At 35.2% G+C, this 19,889-nt stretch overlaps 1 protein-coding gene across 2 annotated transcripts in view; it reads left to right on the top strand.

Moving 5' to 3' along the window:
* The first annotated feature begins 11,590 nt into the window (after positions 1-11,590).
* The window catches only part of LOC145252619 (opioid growth factor receptor-like protein 1), a 163,260-nt gene continuing 154,961 nt past the window's right edge, over positions 11,591-19,889 (top strand). For both annotated transcript variants that reach the window (XM_080112337.1, XM_080112336.1), the window contains exon 1: positions 11,591-12,230. In XM_080112337.1, coding sequence (XP_079968463.1) covers positions 12,204-12,230 — 27 coding nt within the window. In that variant the 5' untranslated portion in view covers positions 11,591-12,203. The remainder of the gene's footprint in view (positions 12,231-19,889) is intronic.

Genomic DNA, 19,889 nt, shown 5'->3' with positions numbered 1-19,889 from the left:
TGACTAGCTTTTACTTATCTTTACTTTATTTATTTATTTATTTTTTTCTCTTTTTACTCATATTCATTCCAAATTGTCACTAAGACGTAAGTGAGCTATTGTGAATTAGGGACCATGTTTACAGAGACACTCTAAGTAGGGAGTTGAGCAGCACGATATCTGTTCACTTTACATTTAAATTTCTGCGTGTTCAGGGAAGCAGAAATCAGGGAGGAAATTTCAAAGTCTAGCAGTTTGAGGTAAAATCTTTTAGAGTGGAATTTGTAGAATTTTTGCTTATTCTCAACACAAATTCCACAAAAGTTTATAATCCCTTTTACGTTTTCTATCAAATTGAAAGGGTTTTCATGTGAAATGACATAATTGCAGGATTACAGAGTCAGAGAGAATCAAAGGGGTTTGAAGGAGTTGGAGTCAGAACTGGACTTGTAAGAGAAATCAGAGTCGGATTTGTGATATCCAAAGAATCAACAAACACTCTGAGCTTTGGAAGATATTAAGAAAGTCAAAGTCAGAATTAGATATTTTGAAATTCTAGGAGTCGGAATTTTGTGAACACTAGGAGTTGGAGTTGAAGTTGAACAATATATCATTCAACTCCACTACCCTTGCTCTATGTGCAGTTTTTTTTAGTACTTCCAGTTATAGTCAAGATTGACTGTATTTTTTACTTCCGGTTTCTGCTGTCAATTTGGTTGGATAATTAAACATGGTTAGTTGGACAAGAAAGCCATCTTAATAATTCTTTTCTTTTCCAGCACTTTCCACAAGATTCTAGTGGTTCCCAACAAGGCAGTCTTTTGAAGTATCCCAACATTGCAATGGATCCCAATTTTCTCAATCCACTTGTCAAATCCTTTTATTATGCTCCCCATCCCTCCCATCACAATAGGTACAACTTCTACCTTCTTCAACTTCCACAATCTTTTTATCTTCCTTTTCAAGTCTTGGTGCTTTTCGATTTTCTTCTTTTCTTTTTCCTCCACATTCACATCAACTGGCACTGCTATATCAACGATTATTGCCTTGTGTTCATTTTTTTTCAATAAAACTAAATCTGGTCATCTTACTTCAATCACATTGGATATTCATATCCCACAATAATTTCATATCTGAAACATGCTCGTACCATTTTTCACTGCATTCCAACCCTCTTTTCTTGCATATAACCCAATGAACCTTTCTCACAATATTGTCGTGCCGTCTCTTGTATTCCTTTTGAGCTAACTTCTTACAACTACTGACGAGGTGCTGTACATTCTCACCTTTCTGTCCACACAGTCGACACAGGGAACTTTCAACCGTTTTATCAATGTGATACTTCACATAATACGTCCTGAGTGCTTGTTTCTGCATGGCACATATTAGGACTTATATCTCAATGTGCAAATCACATTTTAAAAACCATCGCCAGGTTTTCCTTTTTGCACTGCCTCTAGTAGATCTCTACTGAACTGACCATGCAGTTTCTTCTCAATCCATTTGTCTTTCATTTTTTGTTCATTTATCGCCTTAAATTCTTTGCTTCTTACTAGTTCGCTCTCTTGCAATTATTATTATTTACTCACTAGGAGTAATCACACAAGCCATCATCAAAGATTGCTCTTTGAGAACAACTTGTGGTGTTCCCTGGAGTTTGAGTGAGAACAAGTCTGCCCAGATTTCCAGTACTCTCCACCTCTTTCGATAACCTTTGCAAAAGAATTTGTGTTATCGCAGCAGCCGCTTACCACTGATTTCTCATTGGTGACGACCATTGGTCTTCACTGGAATTTGGGTGGCAATAAGACTCCCCAAGGTCTCAGTCCTCTTTGCATTCATCATGGCTAGTGCTTCCTCTCCTCGGTCTTTTCATCCTTATTGACCCTCATTATTTGGTGTGGTGCCCGTTTATGGTGACACTCAGAAAGAAAAAAGAAAAAAAAAGAGACAGTATTTTTCAATTATACGGTTTCAGTTTTCATGATTCTATGTGATCTTCCTTTGTGTTTATATCTGTAGCCGTTCTGTGTTCAGTTTGTGTGTAGTTTATGTGTGATTTTAGTCTCCACAAGGTTTTCCTTAATATTTCTGCAGTTTTCATTATTGAAATTTGTTGCATTTTCTTTGCCATCCCTCAGATTCCAAACTCTCCCATTCTTTTTTCAAAGTTTTTCGGTAATTCCTAGCGCTCCTTAGTGGTGTTTTCTTACTTTCTTCATTCTCCAGATCCCTTTGAGCTCTCTGGCTAGTTTATTTTATTTGCTCCGCTTTTCAGTCTCCTTGATCTTCACCCTGTGGTCTGTTGGAACAGCAGAAATTTTCTTTCATGTTAACTATTATGACATCCGGTTTTCTTGCTTGGATGGGTTTATCCATTTGTATATCCATGTCCCATAGGATCTTGTGACTATCATTTTCCAGTACTGCTGCTGTTTGTGCTTGTACTATTTGTCTGTGTGTTCAAGATACAATTGTTTGCATAATTGCCAATGTACTGCCTTCCCCACTTGATCGTGTCTATTTTTATATGCTTTTTGCTGCATTTACTTATTATGTGGTTTATTGCTTTGTCTCTTTGTCTGTAGGGTCTGCATTTGCTGTTTTCTTGTATCTTGTCAATCCTTGTTTTGATATGGTTGGTTCTAATTGCGTTATCTTGTGCAACTGTTATTAGTGATTCAGTTTCCCTGTTAAGTTTTCCTATTTATAGCCATTTCCAAGTGTTTTCGTTAGTTTCTTTTTTTGTCATCCTTATGAATCGTCCATGTAGTTGTTTCTCTTCCCATAATTTTTTTGTCTTATTCCTTGACTCTTTTCCTATCTTGTTTGTTTCTTCCATGTCTTTTGCTGCAGTAATTTTTCTTTTGATATTCTGCATTACATATTTTTCTAATCCTTTTTTTTGTGTTACTTACACAGTCTTCTATAAAGACTAGCCCTCTTCCTCCATCTTTCCTTTTTACATAGAGTCGGTCAATATCATCCTTCAGGTGTAGTGCATTGAGCATCGTCATGAATTTCCTGGTTTTCTGGTCGAGATTCCTTAGTTCTTCTTTGGTCCAGCTTATAAAAGAATTTGTGCTATCGCAACATCCGCTTACCATTGATTTCTTGTTGACTGCGACCATTACTGAAATTTGGGTGGCAATAAGACTCTCCAAGGTCTCAGTTTTCTTTGCAATCATCCAGAGTATCTTATTAGTGACACTGCCTACATGTCTATTCCTTTAATTAGGTTGTGACTATTTAGTTTGGTTTTGAGGAGTTTTCTTGCTCTTCTGAGGTATTCCTTTCCAATTTTCTCTTTCATTTCCATTGCTTTGATGGCGTCTGATTCCAGCACTCCCAAGTATTTGCAACTATCATGTTCACCTAGTGCCCTCATTTTCTGTTTGATTGGGCAGTACTATACCTTCTGTTGCTTCTAGTTTTCCCCTCCTCATAGTCAGCAGTGCACACTTTTCCATACCGAATTCCATTTGGATATCCTGACTAAACGTTTTGGTTGTGTTTATTAGTGTTTCTAGTTCTGTTGTTGTTTTTGCAAACAGTTTCATCCATGTACATTGGGTGATTTATTTATTTTTTTCTGTGTTGGTGAACTTGTATCTGGGTTGACATTTTCTTAGAATGTTGTTCAGGGGCATCATGGCTATAATAAACAGTAATGGTGATAGGGAATCACCTTGGAAGATCCCTCTTTGTATTTTGATTTCTAGTTATGTGTTGTCCGTTAGCTGTCAGTTCAACTCTCCATGTTTTCATTGCATTTTCTATCAGATTGGTTATATGACCTGGTATTTTGTACATTCTCAGGCATTCTATTATCCATGCTTGCGGAATTATATCATATGCGTTCTTCTTCTTCTTCTTCTTCTTCTTATTATTATTATTATTATTATTATTATTAATATTATTATTATTAATATTATTATTATTATTAAAGTAACATTTGTTGTGACTCAGTGTTAGGTTACACAGCCGTCATAAATCATTAAAAAATAGAGAGAGAGTGAGAGGGGGGGAGACAGAGAGGGAGACAAAGAGACAGAGAGAGAGAGAGAGAGAGAGAGAGAGAGGTTATATATATATTGAGTAAAACGATTCATAATTGTATATTAAAAATCAGTTTCAAAAGGAAAAACAAACAAAATCAACTCGATTGTAAGATCGTTTCAGAAACGATGTTCATTTTATTTTGATTGACAATGAATATTGACAATAATTTGACAAAAGTTTTGTCCTTTAAAAACAGTCTCTTCATCAGCAAAAATAGGGGGGGGATTTCAGGACACCAAAATAAAACTAGCATTTTAGTCGTGTGTAAGGCAGATATTCCTTTTTTATCTCCATTATAAAATCTGTTTCCATTTTCACTTGGTTAGCTGATTTCCAAAATTTCTTGATTTCCAAGTGTTAACGTCCAGTTAAGACTATTTCTAATTTTGACGTCTTTTTTGACTGAGACAAAGTTCAGATGTCGCACACTAGTGGACGCCAAATCTTCAACTGATAAAATAACACAAATCTTCATAAAACAAGCAGGAACTTCCCAAACCAATCAGTGAGTATAATGCAGTCACGTGATACAACAATCATCACCATCATCATCATCATCATCATCATCAGAAATAGATAAAAGATTAAGAAAGATGAAGAAAAGAAAAGAGGCGAAGAACGATAAAACAGGAATAACATTTGAACAATAAATATATATATGATTATATATATTTTATTTATAAAAGCATATATATATATATATATATATATATATATATATATATATATATATATATATATATATATATATATACTGCATGTCAAATTATTAACGAGATAACATTATCTTACCAGTTTCAGAAACTTACCGGTAGTTTCGTATCAAAAACTTTGGAAACGTTGGCAATGCTGAGCTGCGCGTACTGTGAAATTTTCATACTATTCCGCGCAATGTAAACAACTTGTCATCGTAATTGCTGAATCCACGGTATTTGAGGTGTGTCAAATTATTTACAAGGCAGTTTATTTCGTCAATAAAATGAGTCGTAAAGGTGGTTTGAGTAGTTATGAAAAGAGTAATATTACAAAACAGCTAGCAAAAGGTAAAACTACCCTCGAAATATCGAAAACGATAGGAAGATACCATCAAACTGTGAAGAACTTTGTCAAGGACCCTATAAAGGTGCGTAAGAGAGCTGATAAAGGTAAATCTAGAGTTATTTCACACCGTTCTCTACTTCAAATTAAATGTGAAGTTGTTAAGAACCCTGGGCAGACAAGTCGAGAAGTCTTTGACCAACCCGGATTGAAGAATGTCTCAAAAAGTACTCTATATCGCCCTCTAAAAGAAGTGGCAAAGTCTGTTAAGCCTGTCACAAAACCTCTATTAAAGCAACATCACATACAAAACCAATTGAAATGGCCAGAAGACAACATGAAAACGGACAAAGTTTTGTTCACGGATGAAGTGCGTGTCACTCTTAATAGCCCAGATGGCTGGAGCAAGGAATGGGTCCTAGATGGACGACATCATCATCAGCGTTTAAGGCACCAACAAGGTGGTGGTAGGATAATGATTTAGTCTGGGATTATTGGAGGTACTTTAGTTGGCACATGAAGAGTCCCAGAAGGCGTAAAAATGACGTCAATTGCTTACATAGCTTTTCTGAAGGAGCACTTTGAACCATGGCTGAAGAACCAAAGATTGACGTTCAGAAAAACCATTATTTTTATGCAGGATAATGCTCCCTCGCATGGAGCAAACAAAAGCAAAGAGTATTTGTAACAACTGGGGTTCTCTGGGCTATGGAAGATGGAATGGTCTGTGAATTCACCAGATTTGAACCCAATTGAGAACCTTTGGAGTATCATGAAGCGACGCCTCTATGCTAGTGGACGCCAATTTAAGAGCAAAGATGAGTTGTGGGATGCTCTCCAAGAGGTATCGCGAGGAATAACTGTTGACGAAATCACAAATTTAACTAATTCTGTGGACAAAAGTCTTTTACAAGTCATTTATAAAAAAGATCGCGTATCCCCTACTAATTATGTCAACGTAGAATTTGCTATATAGTTATTGTGCTCTAAGGATTTTTCCTAGTTCATTTAATGTGTGAAAATTATTTCAATAAACAAGTTATAGGTATATTTTGTTTTTTCTTAACTTCGTTAATAACTTGATACACTGAAATCAACAGATATTCCTATCTTCTGCCATAGTTTCACTAATACTGCTTTAAATACTTTTATTTTATGACTGGAGTAGCTGAATAGTATTGTAAGTATTTTCTTTAAGTTTTATGGATTTTTATTCACTCGTTCCTTAAATATTTAAAAAAATGTAAACTCGTTGTGTGTATATATATATATATATATATATATATATATATATATATATATGAAAATGAATGACATCATAAAAGCTGAAGGTCGTCTATGTTCTGTATTAATGCATGACGTCATCCTTTTGTTAATGCATAAATTATGATGTCATCCAATTAATTTGGTCACCTGCAACAAGTGGCAAGTGGTGACCCCAACATGATTTTGGGACACAGGTAAATGGACGGAAATGAAGATAAAATATCGTCTAGACCTGATCAATCACAACTTTGTACAGCTCAACAAACTCAATCGAAAACCAAAATCGAACAGTTAACTTCATACTGGTTGTAAAAAAAAATCAAACTCAGCTTTTTTTTTTTTTACAAAAAAATCAAGGCCAGAGGTCACTCGAAGATAAGGGCTAATAATAATAATAATAATAATAATAATAATAATAATAATAATAATAATAAGCTAGCAGCAAGAACACTCTTTAGACCTTCCAACTCTCTCCAGCAACAGACACGACAGCCAAATCTTCATTGATATTCATCAAGTGCCATAAAATTCCTAGACATCACTAACAACAACTTTGAAAGAAGCTGCATCAGTTCAAGACGAGTTAAGCTGTGCCACGCATACTGAAAAACTCAATTGCTGGATGTTCGTGAATTCACTCAAGTCACAGAGGACCCATCAACTCAAACTATGTGCTCCAACATTAATACAGACTCACTTGTACTTTGCTCTGCAGACTCACTTGCAAACCTTGCGGAACTGACTTTAGTATACCACTAATCTTGATAACTTTGTACCATGAACACCAATGAACAAGTACAGACGCACTTATCTCTTTGAATCTGCAGATGCATAAGCAGGCAAAGAGCACAAACAATCATGCAGACCCACTAGCACTCACCCATTACTTTCAACCTGTAGTAGTTGATGTTTACATATCGATATACAAAATCAAAATATGTAAACATGTTTCTGCACATGTGTTTGTGCATACTCTATTCTGAATATTTTGAACCAATCAGAAAACTTTCTGAATTTATTTGAAACTAGCCTGGGTGCCCGGCGTTGTCTGTGTGTGCGTTGAGCAAAAAAGAAAGTGGTAGTAGGCAGGTAGGCAGGTAGGCAGGCCCGAACTTGTACCACGAAGGAGGAAAAGAACATGAAAAAAAAGTGACGTTTTTGCTGTTGCGCCCATCGCCAAATCGGAAGTGACGAATGTTCAAATTAAGGCTAGTCAATCGAAAAGAGGGATGACTTTCGAAAGTATCAGCGAAAAAAGCGACCCCTCTCTGTAGAAAAGTGCCCAGTTGAAATAAAGGAATTAATGTTTTTAGCCAATTTTTCGATATTTGTCATTCGAAGGGTCGAGCTTCAAAACAATACTGATCTCGTGAAAATCCATTGCCTCTGTCAAAAGTTTTTGCGAGACATACATACATACATACATACATACATACATACATACATACATTTAAACAGACAGGTGACATTTATATAATAGATGGTCTTTCTGGGAACCACCTAAATCCTTTAAAAAGTCAAAATTTTCTTCAATAAACTAGTGGAACCCAGTTAACTCAAGTCCACGGATCAGTGTTGTTGGGTGCCCCTCTGTTGGGTGCTCATATTTGCAATATCTCTTTCCACACACACACACTCACAAACATTAATGAACACAGAGACACACACAATGATTGCTTGAATTTCTTAATGTCGTCTGCCCACTAAAACAACTCATATATTGAAATATTTCCAATTTTTCTCACTGAACTAGTTTTTCTAATTTGAAATTAAAGGAACATTGACTCTTATGAACAACTTTCGATGAATTACAATTTATATAAATGAGCAGAGAAGTTTTGAAAACGATTTTCCTGAGTCCTGAAACTCACAGCTCTTAATTAATTGGTTCAGACTTCAATAAATGCATCTCCCTTGCTTTTACAATAACTCTTAAAATATCCACGAACGTTCTATGTTTTCCCTAATGCTGTAAACTTCAATTTTTAACATAAATGAAATCTATCTTTTGTGAATGTCTTCTGAAGTCATTATTTTGTTTACTGTTTCACTCGTATTCTCACAATTGATTATAAACCCTGCAAACCTTTTTCACTGAAAATATTTCTCTCAATCTGGCTCATCCTAAAAATACTTCTCTCATCATCATCATCATCATCATCATTATCATCATCATCATCATGTAGTCCGTCAGCCTCGACGATGACTAGTCGAGGCCTCAGTGCTTTATCCGTAGGTACAGGACTTTTCACCTTGGCTCCTAACTTCCTTGCGCAGTTTAGACGTAGTATCTGTTGTGCATCAGATAAACACCCTCTGAACCTCCAATGCTGATTTCCAGTGGAGCGAACCCATGATGACTGGCAGCCGAGGAGGCCGCAACTTCTGGCCAAAAGTAATCTCAGTGAGGTAGACAGTCGCCCTATCGTGTCCGCTACTATGCCTTTTATTTCTGGATGAAGTTCCATAGCCTTTTAAGGAAAACTGCATCCCATCTCTTATCCTTTTGCTGTGATAAGGCCCACAAAGCAGTGGTGTTTGATTTTAGGGTTGGTTCCCCTAGTCTTTGCCCAACCAAAGGCACCCACAAGACATTTTTTTCCATCATATTTTCCCTTTTGGCAATGGTTTCAACCATTTGTTTGATTAAAAATTCGATAATATGCGTAAACGCTTACTTTCTTAAGTGGTCTTATGATTTTGACCAGGACTGTATATATATCTTTATAGGAAACAATATATATATATAGGAAGAGCAGAAAATGAAGTCACAAAAACTATATATTGGTGAATATAGAATGGTTCATTTATTTAATAAATGTATACAAACATTTAGTTAGGAGATAGAGGGGACTCTTTATATCAATGTTTGTATACCTTTCTTAAATAAATGAACCATTCTATATTCACCAGTATATAGGTTTTGTGACTTCATTTTCCACTCTTTTTGTTTCTTATATAAGCTCTAATGAAATTTGTTGGGCTTTTTATATTATCCCGATAAGTCTCTTCTTATAGAATTGAATTTGCTGCATTTTTCTAACTTTTTAAGCTATATATATATATATATATATATATATATATATATATATATATATATATATCAGTATTTCATGGAAAACAACTGACGATCCCTTAAAAAACAAATTATTACTGGTACTATAGTGAATTCGAGAGGGCAAGTTGATGCAGTGATTGCAGGTGATTGAATGATTTACTGACTAAATGGTTTTCTACTGAATGATAAAAAATATTTTTGTATAGTTTTAAAGGTTAAAAACTTCCAAGACTATATATATAAGAACAAGTAGTTAATAAACATGTTAAAAAACACTTTGAAAAAGAGTTAAAAACATATTTAATTTTATAAAGAAGGCACAAAATAAGTGGACAGTCCTTAATCCGTGGAGTTTTGAAGAAATACTTTCCTTCTCATCAGAAAAACTCCACAGATTAAAGACTATCCACTTATTTTCTGCTTCCTTTTTTAAATTAAATATGTTTTTAACTCTTTTTCAGGGTGTTTTTTTTAACATGTTTTATTAACTACTTGAAGCTCTATTTCCTATTTAGTTTTAGCGAGCTTTTACATCTGGTTGAGATTACTTTATAAATATTAGCTCTTTAATATTTATAATATACTTTAGATTTTCCATACTGGAGTATCTTGGTAAACTTAATTGTAATTCTTATTTCATTATATATATATATATATATATATATATATATATATATATATATATATATATATATATATATATTATAACAGTTTAAATAAATTATATATCTATTATTATATACTAAACTAGAAAAAATACCCAATCCGGGACGGGTAAAATGAATTCCTTCAACAGAACAATTTGCATCCTCCTTACAAAGATGAAACTCAAGATATAATGATACTAAATCTTATGTTGAGAATTCTTGAATCAAATTTCATTAAAATCCATTAATTGATTTTGATTCTTCTTAAAAACACTTTTAATTTTTTGACATTTTCTAATGTCAAAAATTTAAAAGTGTTTTTTAAGAAGAAATTGAATTTCAGGAAATCTTATTTAATTGATGTCTTATATTAAATTTAATGCAGATCTGAAATATTTTAATTTTAAGAGAGAAAGGATGATATTTCCCGATTCAGCGGTGTAAAAAATACCCTAAATTAGTTGTTAAAATCTCGACACCATTCAAAACGTAAAAAAATTGTTGCCCAGTGTTAAATATATACATTATTATATACTAAACAAGAAGTATGCCCCATTCTGGGAGGAGCAAAATGAATTCATTTAATAGAACAGTTTTCACCCCCCCCCCTTTACAAAAAACTTTAATACTTGATACTAAACATTAAAGTTGAAGTTTTAAACGTTTCTTAAGAAGAAATCGAGTTTCAGGAAATCCTGTGTCTAATGCTAATACATTAAATTTGATGCAAATCTGAAATATTTTAATTTTCAAATGGATGCACAATCTGGCGTTTGAAAATTCAAATATTTCCTAATGCCCCTTACTAAAATTCCTTTAAAATACCCAAAGAATTTGAAGGAATATTTATTAATTGATCTTAGTCCAAAGAGTTTCACCTTTGTAAGAGGGGGGGGGGGATGCAGATATAGCCCAAATTTGGACCCTTTATACCAGGCAGCTGTGTTCCCAAATTCATAATGATATCGGTTAGTTTAGGAATGATTATTCCTGCACATACAAATATATAAACATGTGCATATACCTAACTTCACATAAATAGAGATATGGTTGAAGGAAAGAAAAATCGATGCTTCTATCGAACAGAACCCGATTGTGATTTACGTAACAAACCGGAAATGACCAAAACAGTTTATGATTTGAAAGACGCGAGAAAAAAAAAAAAAAAAAAAGTCAAAAGGCAGACGACTATAAAGCATTTCATTTAGGTCAAGTTGGACTAAAAAAAAAATCAGCTTCCCCTCCGAACAAACAAAAAAAAAAATCATTAAAAACAAAATAAAGTTGAAAATTTTTCTTTAAAAAAATCAAGGAAAGAAATAAAGTTGATTTGAACAAAATTATTAAACCCATTCTTAACACAGGTGGGAGGAGGGGCGTCATTGATCTTAACGTTAAGTTTGGGTAAACATTTTCTAAAAAGTTGTTTCATTTAATGGAGGTACTAATTGACTATACGGTGACGGCTCACCCATTTTCGGTCAGTTCCGTGATCGAAATCGGAAATAATCGGTTCGATATGTCCCCCCCCGCCCCCCACCCTCTCTTAGAAGTATCGTTAAATCGTTAGAGAAATAAAATAAATTAAAAAAAAAAGAAAAGAAAAAAGAAAAACGTATCACGCGCATTGCAAGCTAAAATTTGTACGGTTGATAGTTGTTACATTACTCAGACTGCAAACACAAGCTTTTATTTTTGCCATGTTTTGTCATTTTCAATCTATTTAAGCGAACGACAGAAAGAAGAAAAGAAAGAAGGAAGAAAGAAAGAACGAGCACTCCCCCCTTCCTCTCCGCCTTAAATTCCACGGACAAGTCCGTAAAAAAAAAAAAAAAAATTCGCTCTGGTCAGATTAAATACATTTGACCTACACGCGGGTTTTGTTTTATTTCATTTATTTATTTTTCTCCCCTTTCTCTTTCTCTCTCTTCCCCTCAAAGTAGAGTCAGTGGTTGTTTAAGTTTTATTTTTTTTTTGTTTTGTTTTAAAGGATTCATTATCTCCTGTAGGAACCCCCGAATAGTATCGCCATCGACCAGTATCGATCGATAGGGAAATTATCCTTGATATTGGACTGGGTTTCCCTTATTTTTAAAAAGGAGGAACGCAAGAGTTTTCCTTTCTGGAAACGATTTTATTTATTTCTTGTCATCATGGGTAATCGGATCACCGTATTGAGGGTAAGGGTATTTTGCTTTTTTTTTTTTTTTTTTTTTTTTTTTTTAATGTTGTCGACTGTTGTGCATGCACATTTTAAATATCTTTACAGCGCTTTTTTTTTTTTTTAATGAAAAACAAACAGGTTTTGATAAAACAATTTTTATTCGTTTTATCGAGGAAAGAGATGAGCGTTAGTTTCTTTTTCTTTCTTTCCCTCCCAAGTGAATCACATTCGTTTATGAAAACAAATATGAGTGCTTATTTAGAATTAAACCTAAAAAAAAAAACTAAAAAAAACTACATAAATATATTATGATGTACTTGTCCGTCACAGAACGACGATGCCATATTCCAAAAATCACGTAAACCGATCAAGTATTTTTTAAAATCACTTTTTACGATTTTTAACAATTTTAATAGGAAACTGTATCCATTATTGGGCTGATTTTTTTTTTTAGTTCGATAGTTCGAATTGAATTTTCCCACCCTTATAAAACATGGCGGATAAAAACGCAAATTTTACATTTTTACGATGTGCCCCAGCATATTATAAGCACCCCAACCTCTCCATGTTAAGAACGGCTTTCGAAATAAACACCCCCAACCTCGAAAGCTGTTCTTAACATGGGGAGGTTGGGGTGCTTATAATACGCTGAGGCAGTGGTGGGGCGGGGCAGGGGCACTGGCAGGCACGTCGTAAAAATTGACCTAAAACAAAAACAAAACTACTTGATCAATTTACGTGATTTTTGGAATATGAAATCTTTGTTCCGTGACTGATGGGTACATAGTTTACATAGACATTTTCTGCGTTTGTTTTGGTACTAGTTCAGTGATCACTGATCCGGACGTAAATAATAACGTTATTATTTAAAAAGCCATTCTTAACATGGGGAGGGTGTTTTGTACCTATTCTATACTTGAAACTTACAATTGAATAAAAAAAAATATATCATAAAACTTTAATTAAACTTGGAAATACTATTTAAAAAATAGTGCGGGATCACTCACTCTCTGCATTAGCACCTTTGTCTTGAACATAGGTTCGATTTTTAATAAGCACCTAATTAATTCTGAATTTGGTAAATTTATAAGCCCCCCCCTCCTCATACATACCTAAAAGAAAAAAATGAGATTCTATTTTTTGTTTGTTTTGTTTTGTTTTGTTTAAGGTGATTACATGTGTGATCCTGACTGAAGAAAATAAAAAAAATATGAATTATTTAAAAATTTAAAGTTAGGAATCTGTTTCGTTTATAAAGTTAACGTAAAATGACCCCTCGATACACACACAATTTCCGGGTCGTTATAGCTTTTTAGAGCAATTAACCAATTTCTTTTACCAGTAACCGTAAGCCCCGGCAATGTGATAAAACTACAGGTAATCGCCTAAAAAAGACAGACAAGTACCCCTCTCGATACACGCACAGGATTTCTCCCCCATGATAAAAATAAAATCATAACTCTGCAAAAACAGCCGAGAATCGCTACTTCCGTAGTTTTAAACCAATTGTTTTTATATTTAAACGCTCTCAAAATAAAAACGCTAGAACGGGCCAGAAATGAGGGATCATTTTTACGTAATAAAATTTATATGCGAAACTAATGTACACTATAAATTAAAAAAATATTTTATTTTTTCCATTTTTTTTTTTTTTTTTTAATTTAAGCGAATTAAGATCTGACGTAAGCGCTATATATATATATATATATATATATATATATATATATATATAGTGACACTTGTTTCGTTATCTACGACTCCCCAGAGTGGCTGAATCTAGATTCAGACATTCTGATGAGTCGTAGACGACGAAACAAACACGTGTCAGTGGATAATTATATTTTACAATGATATATATGCCGCTCCCCATTTGTAGGTATCAAATTAGTAAAAGTGAAAATTATTCCCAACTCGCATTTAGGTAAAGATAGATGCACTTTCGTATAAATAATTGAATTCATTCAAAAAGTATCGCAAAACAAATAAATAACGCGCGCGCGCACACACACACACACACACACACTACTATTTCCATTCATTTCATCATATAGAGAGAGAATGTGAGAAATTTATTCCTCACATCTCAATTTCCTCCCTGGAGAGGCAAAAGAATCCACAAATACAAAAGCTATACTTTTCAAACTCAAAATTTATTCAAATGTAACAGCAATGAAAGTTTATTGGTTCTGGTATTATCCATTTGCAAAACGGTGGCCCGATTTGCCCCCATACGCATGGGGCCTTTAGTTCAAATTCTTATTGTCGGAATGTTAGTTCGTTGTTCCTCGTAAGGATCCATGAATGTTCATGGTAAACGCGATGGGAGTGATGGCGCCTATAATTAGGCATAATGTGAGCCCCTTGGGACTCAAGATGAATTGAGATAAGATCCAATATTTGGAAAATAAACATGCAGAACAGTTCTTGAATGTCATCCTCAATTAGGATAAATTCAGCAGCATAAGTAGTCTCTGCTTGTAGAGATGTGGTCTTTTGTTCACCAACTGTTTGGTGTTCATGAAGGAATTGTCTTAGCTCTCTCCAGTGGGAGCCGCTGGGTTTTTGAGTCTATCCCGATGCCGAGTTCTGTGTAGACTGAAAAAGAAAGCATGATACAAAAGCGCGCCAAGTCAATCACCTGACACATTCAAATTTAAACCAATGACAGCCAACCACTAATGCGTGGTTGAACAAACAAGAAAAGATGGCTGCCGTATATGGAATTTCTCACACACTGCCAAGGAGGAGAGGAAAAAGTAATGATAAGCATTACTTTTTCCCAATACATGTTAATTAATAAAACGGTCGGATAAACAACAAATAGCAAGTTAATCCAATAAACATAAGTCTTAACTCAGACAAATTTATAATTTCAACATGTTTTAATTCAGTTAAATTTATTAACCTTAATATGTTTGTTTGTTGATAATTCAAATTAAGATTCAATAATTATAACTTTAATTCAGTTAAACTTCTTAATATTACTATATGTGTGCCACTGTCTGTTGTCAGTTTCAGTTTAAACTTCAAAATTCTCATGCATCCAGACATTAGCTAATTTCCACTATATAGAATGACCTGAGGAGCTTCATCCTTACAATTAGAACAAAGCCACTCCCCTAAGGTATCTTACTGATTATCTCCCACACAGCTGAAATGGTACCAGCTGTCACCGTAATCGCAGCACACCATTGGTGATGTTCCATGATTAGGAACGGAATAGGTTGGACAGAAAAAGGGACCTCCTTCGTCTATAAACTCAGTTGATACAATATCATCATTACCCTTAATTTCCAAGGGCACAAGATTTTTTAAGGAATGGACCTGTTCGCACCCATCCTTAAGAACAACCGTAGAATGAACATTATTGTCGCTTCCAGTAATTAATTTAATTATTTTACCAAGAATCCAAAATTGCCTGGTTTTGTTGGGAGACTTAATAAGTACTATCTCTCCAACAGATAACTTGGGGCACAATTGCTCCCAATTTTGGCATCGACTTCTCTTAATGACAAGAAGTAATCAGTATGCCAGATACAATTGAATTTTTCAACAAATTTATTCCTCATTTCAAGGGAATGTAACAAGGCAGTCCTATTTGGGGAGGAGGGGGTCAGGACATAATTCAGAATCATAATTATTAATAAGCAAACGAGGTTGATAGCCTGCTTGAAGAAAATGATTCGGAGTTAAAATACTAAAATCTCTGTCGGCAGAAGCAATATAAGTGAGGGGTCTGTCATTTATTACCTTTTGCACATCAGAAATTCAAAATAATCCAACTTTCTTCTGCCCAATAGTTTTCTCAAACATTGCTTGACAGTTTTACTTAGTCTCTCCCAGGCTCCCCCTTGCTAGGCAGAGTAAAGAGGAATTGTTCAATGGACGATGTGAATGTATTTAAATTGTTCCTTCAGCTTGTATTCCGGACGCAACAAAAGATTTATAATATGTACATTTTAACTTCTACCCCTCTAACCTTTATGGAAAATTGACCGGTGAAATCCACACCGACTTGTTTAAATGGGCGAGCAAAGTTCACCCTATGAGCAGGCAATAGTGACCTTGCAGGTGCCTTACAAGGCAGAGCATTTATTTTTTTACATACAATGCAAGTACGCATGAAGGCTTTTATGGCTTATCTCCCCTAAGGGATCCAAACCCCAGACAGCCTTAATTTACTGAAGGCTGAATTAACTCCCATGTGGCAACAGTTAAGATGAGCTTCCTTAATCGCCAGTTTTGTTAAATAATGATTTTTTTTCCCAACAAAAGGAGAAACTTGACCTCGAAGGTCGGAATATCAGAATTCTGTAACCTACCTCTGGTTCTAATTAGCCCATCTTTATCAAGGAATAACCCTAAGGCAGTTACCCTAGGGGGAGGCACTTTACCGGAAGGTTGTTTCAACCTAATTCATGAGAGAAGGCCTCCATTTTCATGTTAGCAAATAGCAATAATTTGGCTCTATTAAAATTGTCAGCACTACGGTGACGTAACAAATCATAAAATTTCAACACTTTTTCTAAGACATTGATTACCTTAGATAAGCTGGAATACCTTGTAATATCCAACAGGAAGGTATTTTCAGAAGGACGTGTCTCCTGAGAATACAAACATGATACAATTTTTTTATTAGTTTCGTTTACATAAGGTAAGGGTGAGATTGGCCAATTAATGCCATCTCTATTGAGCCATTCCGGGCCATACATCCAGAAATTGAATAACTGGGAAAATTTAGAAGTGTTGATACCTCTAGTTAGAAGATCTGCTGGATTTTCCGACGAAGAAACAATTTCGGTAGAACGCCAAATTTGATATTAATATCTTCTGAAAATTTTTTGATCTCTGCGATCCTGTTTTCAATGAATATATTTTTCTTGGATCCTTTACCGTTCAGGACCCACGAGAGAGCAACCTGGGAATCAGACATCAGGAAAAATTATCAATGTTAAGGGGCCACAGAGCACCCAAAACCTGAGGGGCTACCTTAAGGGCTAAAAACATAGCCAATAGTTCCAAAGTGGGAAGTGATTTCCCTTTAATTGGGACCACTCTGGCCTTTGCGAACAACAGAGAACAATCCGCTCCTTGCTTCGCATACAGGGTGAATCTGTACGCGTTTTTCGACGCATCACAGAAACAAATTCGACAGACTGATTTTCTGACAATACATGCCTGGGAAATTCAAACTTCCCCAAGTCATTTAGATTTTTGGCATGGGTTTGCCACAGCTTATTGAGATCTTCGGGTATCCGCTCATCCCACGACAACTTGCTTTTCCAGATTGAACTGATAATGATCTTCCCCTGTATCGTGACGGGGAGAAGCATAGATAAAGTAATAAGTACTCCTGATATTTGCGAAAGAATACCCAGTTTGGTATTGACCTCAGGGTCCACTAAAGTGGGAGAAAGTTTAAACGTGTCCCGAATAGGATCATATAGGTATTCCAATACCTTCTCAAAGGCTGGGAAGGGAGAAGAAATAGTTTCATCCTCCAACATTTTATCTTGTATCTTAGAACAGTTAGAATTGCAGGATCGCAAATTAAATCCTGCCTCTAACAATCTGCTACGAACATTTTTATAAATAGTAAGTAGGGACTCTCCGTCGCAACCGGTCGTGACAAGATTATCCATGTAAAAATTGTTGGAAATAGCATGTGATGCTGCATCTTTTGCATATTTTTCCACATGGAATTTCAAAATGAAGGAGCTAGCATTGAACCCAAATATAATTGTTTTGTACCTGTATGTACATAATTTGTCAGCCTTTTTAAGGAAAAAAGCAAAATCTGTTTTTATCCTCTTCTGATTTAAGGTGAATTTGTAAAAAGGCCTTCCTTATATCACCTAGAAGGACATATTTGTTTTTCCTGAATCCCAGCAATAAATCCAATAATTTAGCCGTTAAGTTCACGCCCATGTAGGCAGCGTCATTAATTGATGTCCCCTCTCGACGTTTCAAGGAGCAGTTAAATACAAGACGAATTTTTGTTGTCACCCCAGGTCCCTCCTTAATAATGGGTCTATGTGGAACCCAAATATAATCTTCATACTTCCCAGGCGGGACAAAAAACTGCTCCACTATTCCACATTCCTCATAATCCTCAAACACTTGGAGGTACTCATTATACATTCCCTTCCTTTCTAAGGACTCTGTCACTCTCTCCATTACCTTTACGGAAGTCACAAAGTTACCTTTTACCTGTGGAAGTTTATCATGATGCCACGGTTAATTTACATATTTCCCCTCCTCCCATACGATGGAGTCTTTAAACACTTTTATGTTCTCCTTGTCCACGGCTGATAACTTAACCTCTTCATCGATTCCTAATGAGTCGAGAGTGAGCAACGTCTCTACCCCTCGTTAAACTGTGGATTTGGAGAAGAAAGGCTTCAATCCGTCCTCACAAGAGAGTATCGGATTTAGAATAGAATTGATTAAATAGCTGTTGCATTGAGGAAGGGATTTCACAACGTTATTAAAGGGAGGCGACTCTACCTTATTCAAATCTGTATTCAAAAAATATTGGCTCTTGCCAAACGGAATTAGGAAATCCCTGTGTCGCCATGCGTTGCCATTAAGACACTCAACTAATCTGAGATTATTTAATTTACTCAGAAGGTCCAAACCAATAATCCCTTTAATGGGAGTTCCATTTAAATTCTTATAACCGGGACAGAGCTGAAATCCTTCTTGAGATAAGTTATTGACAACTTTATCGAAATTATCGAATTTTAAATTCAAATCCCTGGAAAATAACGCTGCAAATTTAAAAGAATTTTGATTACCTAATTTTATAGATATACTGCACTCCTGCAATCTCAAGGATTCACTGCCAATCAACATGTTCACAGCCATATCAACCTTCTTGTGGTTTATGGTTTTAGCAGAACACAATTTAAATAGATTTTCCTGGGCGAAAAACGATTGTTGACTTCCAGTATCAATCAAACAGAAGAAATAGATCGGTCGTCCATGTGCTTTCATCGATATTCTAAGGACAGGAAAAATACTGTTCTGTTATTCAGAATTTGTTGTTTGACCCACAAAGGACTTATTTCCCTTAGGACATATAACACTAAAATGGCTTTTCAAACCGCAGACTGCACAAGGGTAAGGAAATCTCTTACTTCCACGACAAACTGCATCTGAGTGTTCACCCAGACACCGAATACATAATTTTAACTGTTTAGCCTTTCGGCATTTCTCATCGAAGGAAGGAAATTTACTACAGTTCTTAATCGAATGATCTGTAGCTTCGCATAGCTTGCATAATAAAGTGGTCTTCACCCCATGTGAGGAAGAAGACGCCATATTGGATTTAATCTTAAGTGAAGAAGGCACCAATTTTGGCGCACAAATATCCTGCTGAACATCGAGCGGGGCGGCTAATAAATATTCCGTAATTTCAAACACGTGGGACATAATATTATTCAGAGAAGGGAATCTTTCACCACTTCTACCCATCAATTCTCTCCTTATAGGACATTTAGCAAATAATATGTGGGCTATCAATGCCCCTGAGGTTCCACCCTCAGCAAAAAAGTCAGTTCCATAAGACTGATCAAGTTCAGTTAAATCTCTCTTAACCTTTTCGAGAAATGACTTCAAAATTTTTAAATCCGTTATAAGAGACGGAGAAGGAATAATTTCCTCAAAAACCCAA

Source organism: Euprymna scolopes, chromosome 29 (genome assembly GCF_053919585.1).
Source record: "Euprymna scolopes isolate OS-2025 chromosome 29, ASM5391958v1, whole genome shotgun sequence".
Classification (NCBI taxonomy): domain Eukaryota; kingdom Metazoa; phylum Mollusca; class Cephalopoda; order Sepiida; family Sepiolidae; genus Euprymna; species Euprymna scolopes.
Note: the sequence above shows the minus strand (reverse complement) of the source record. Positions and strands in the feature narration are given on the sequence as shown.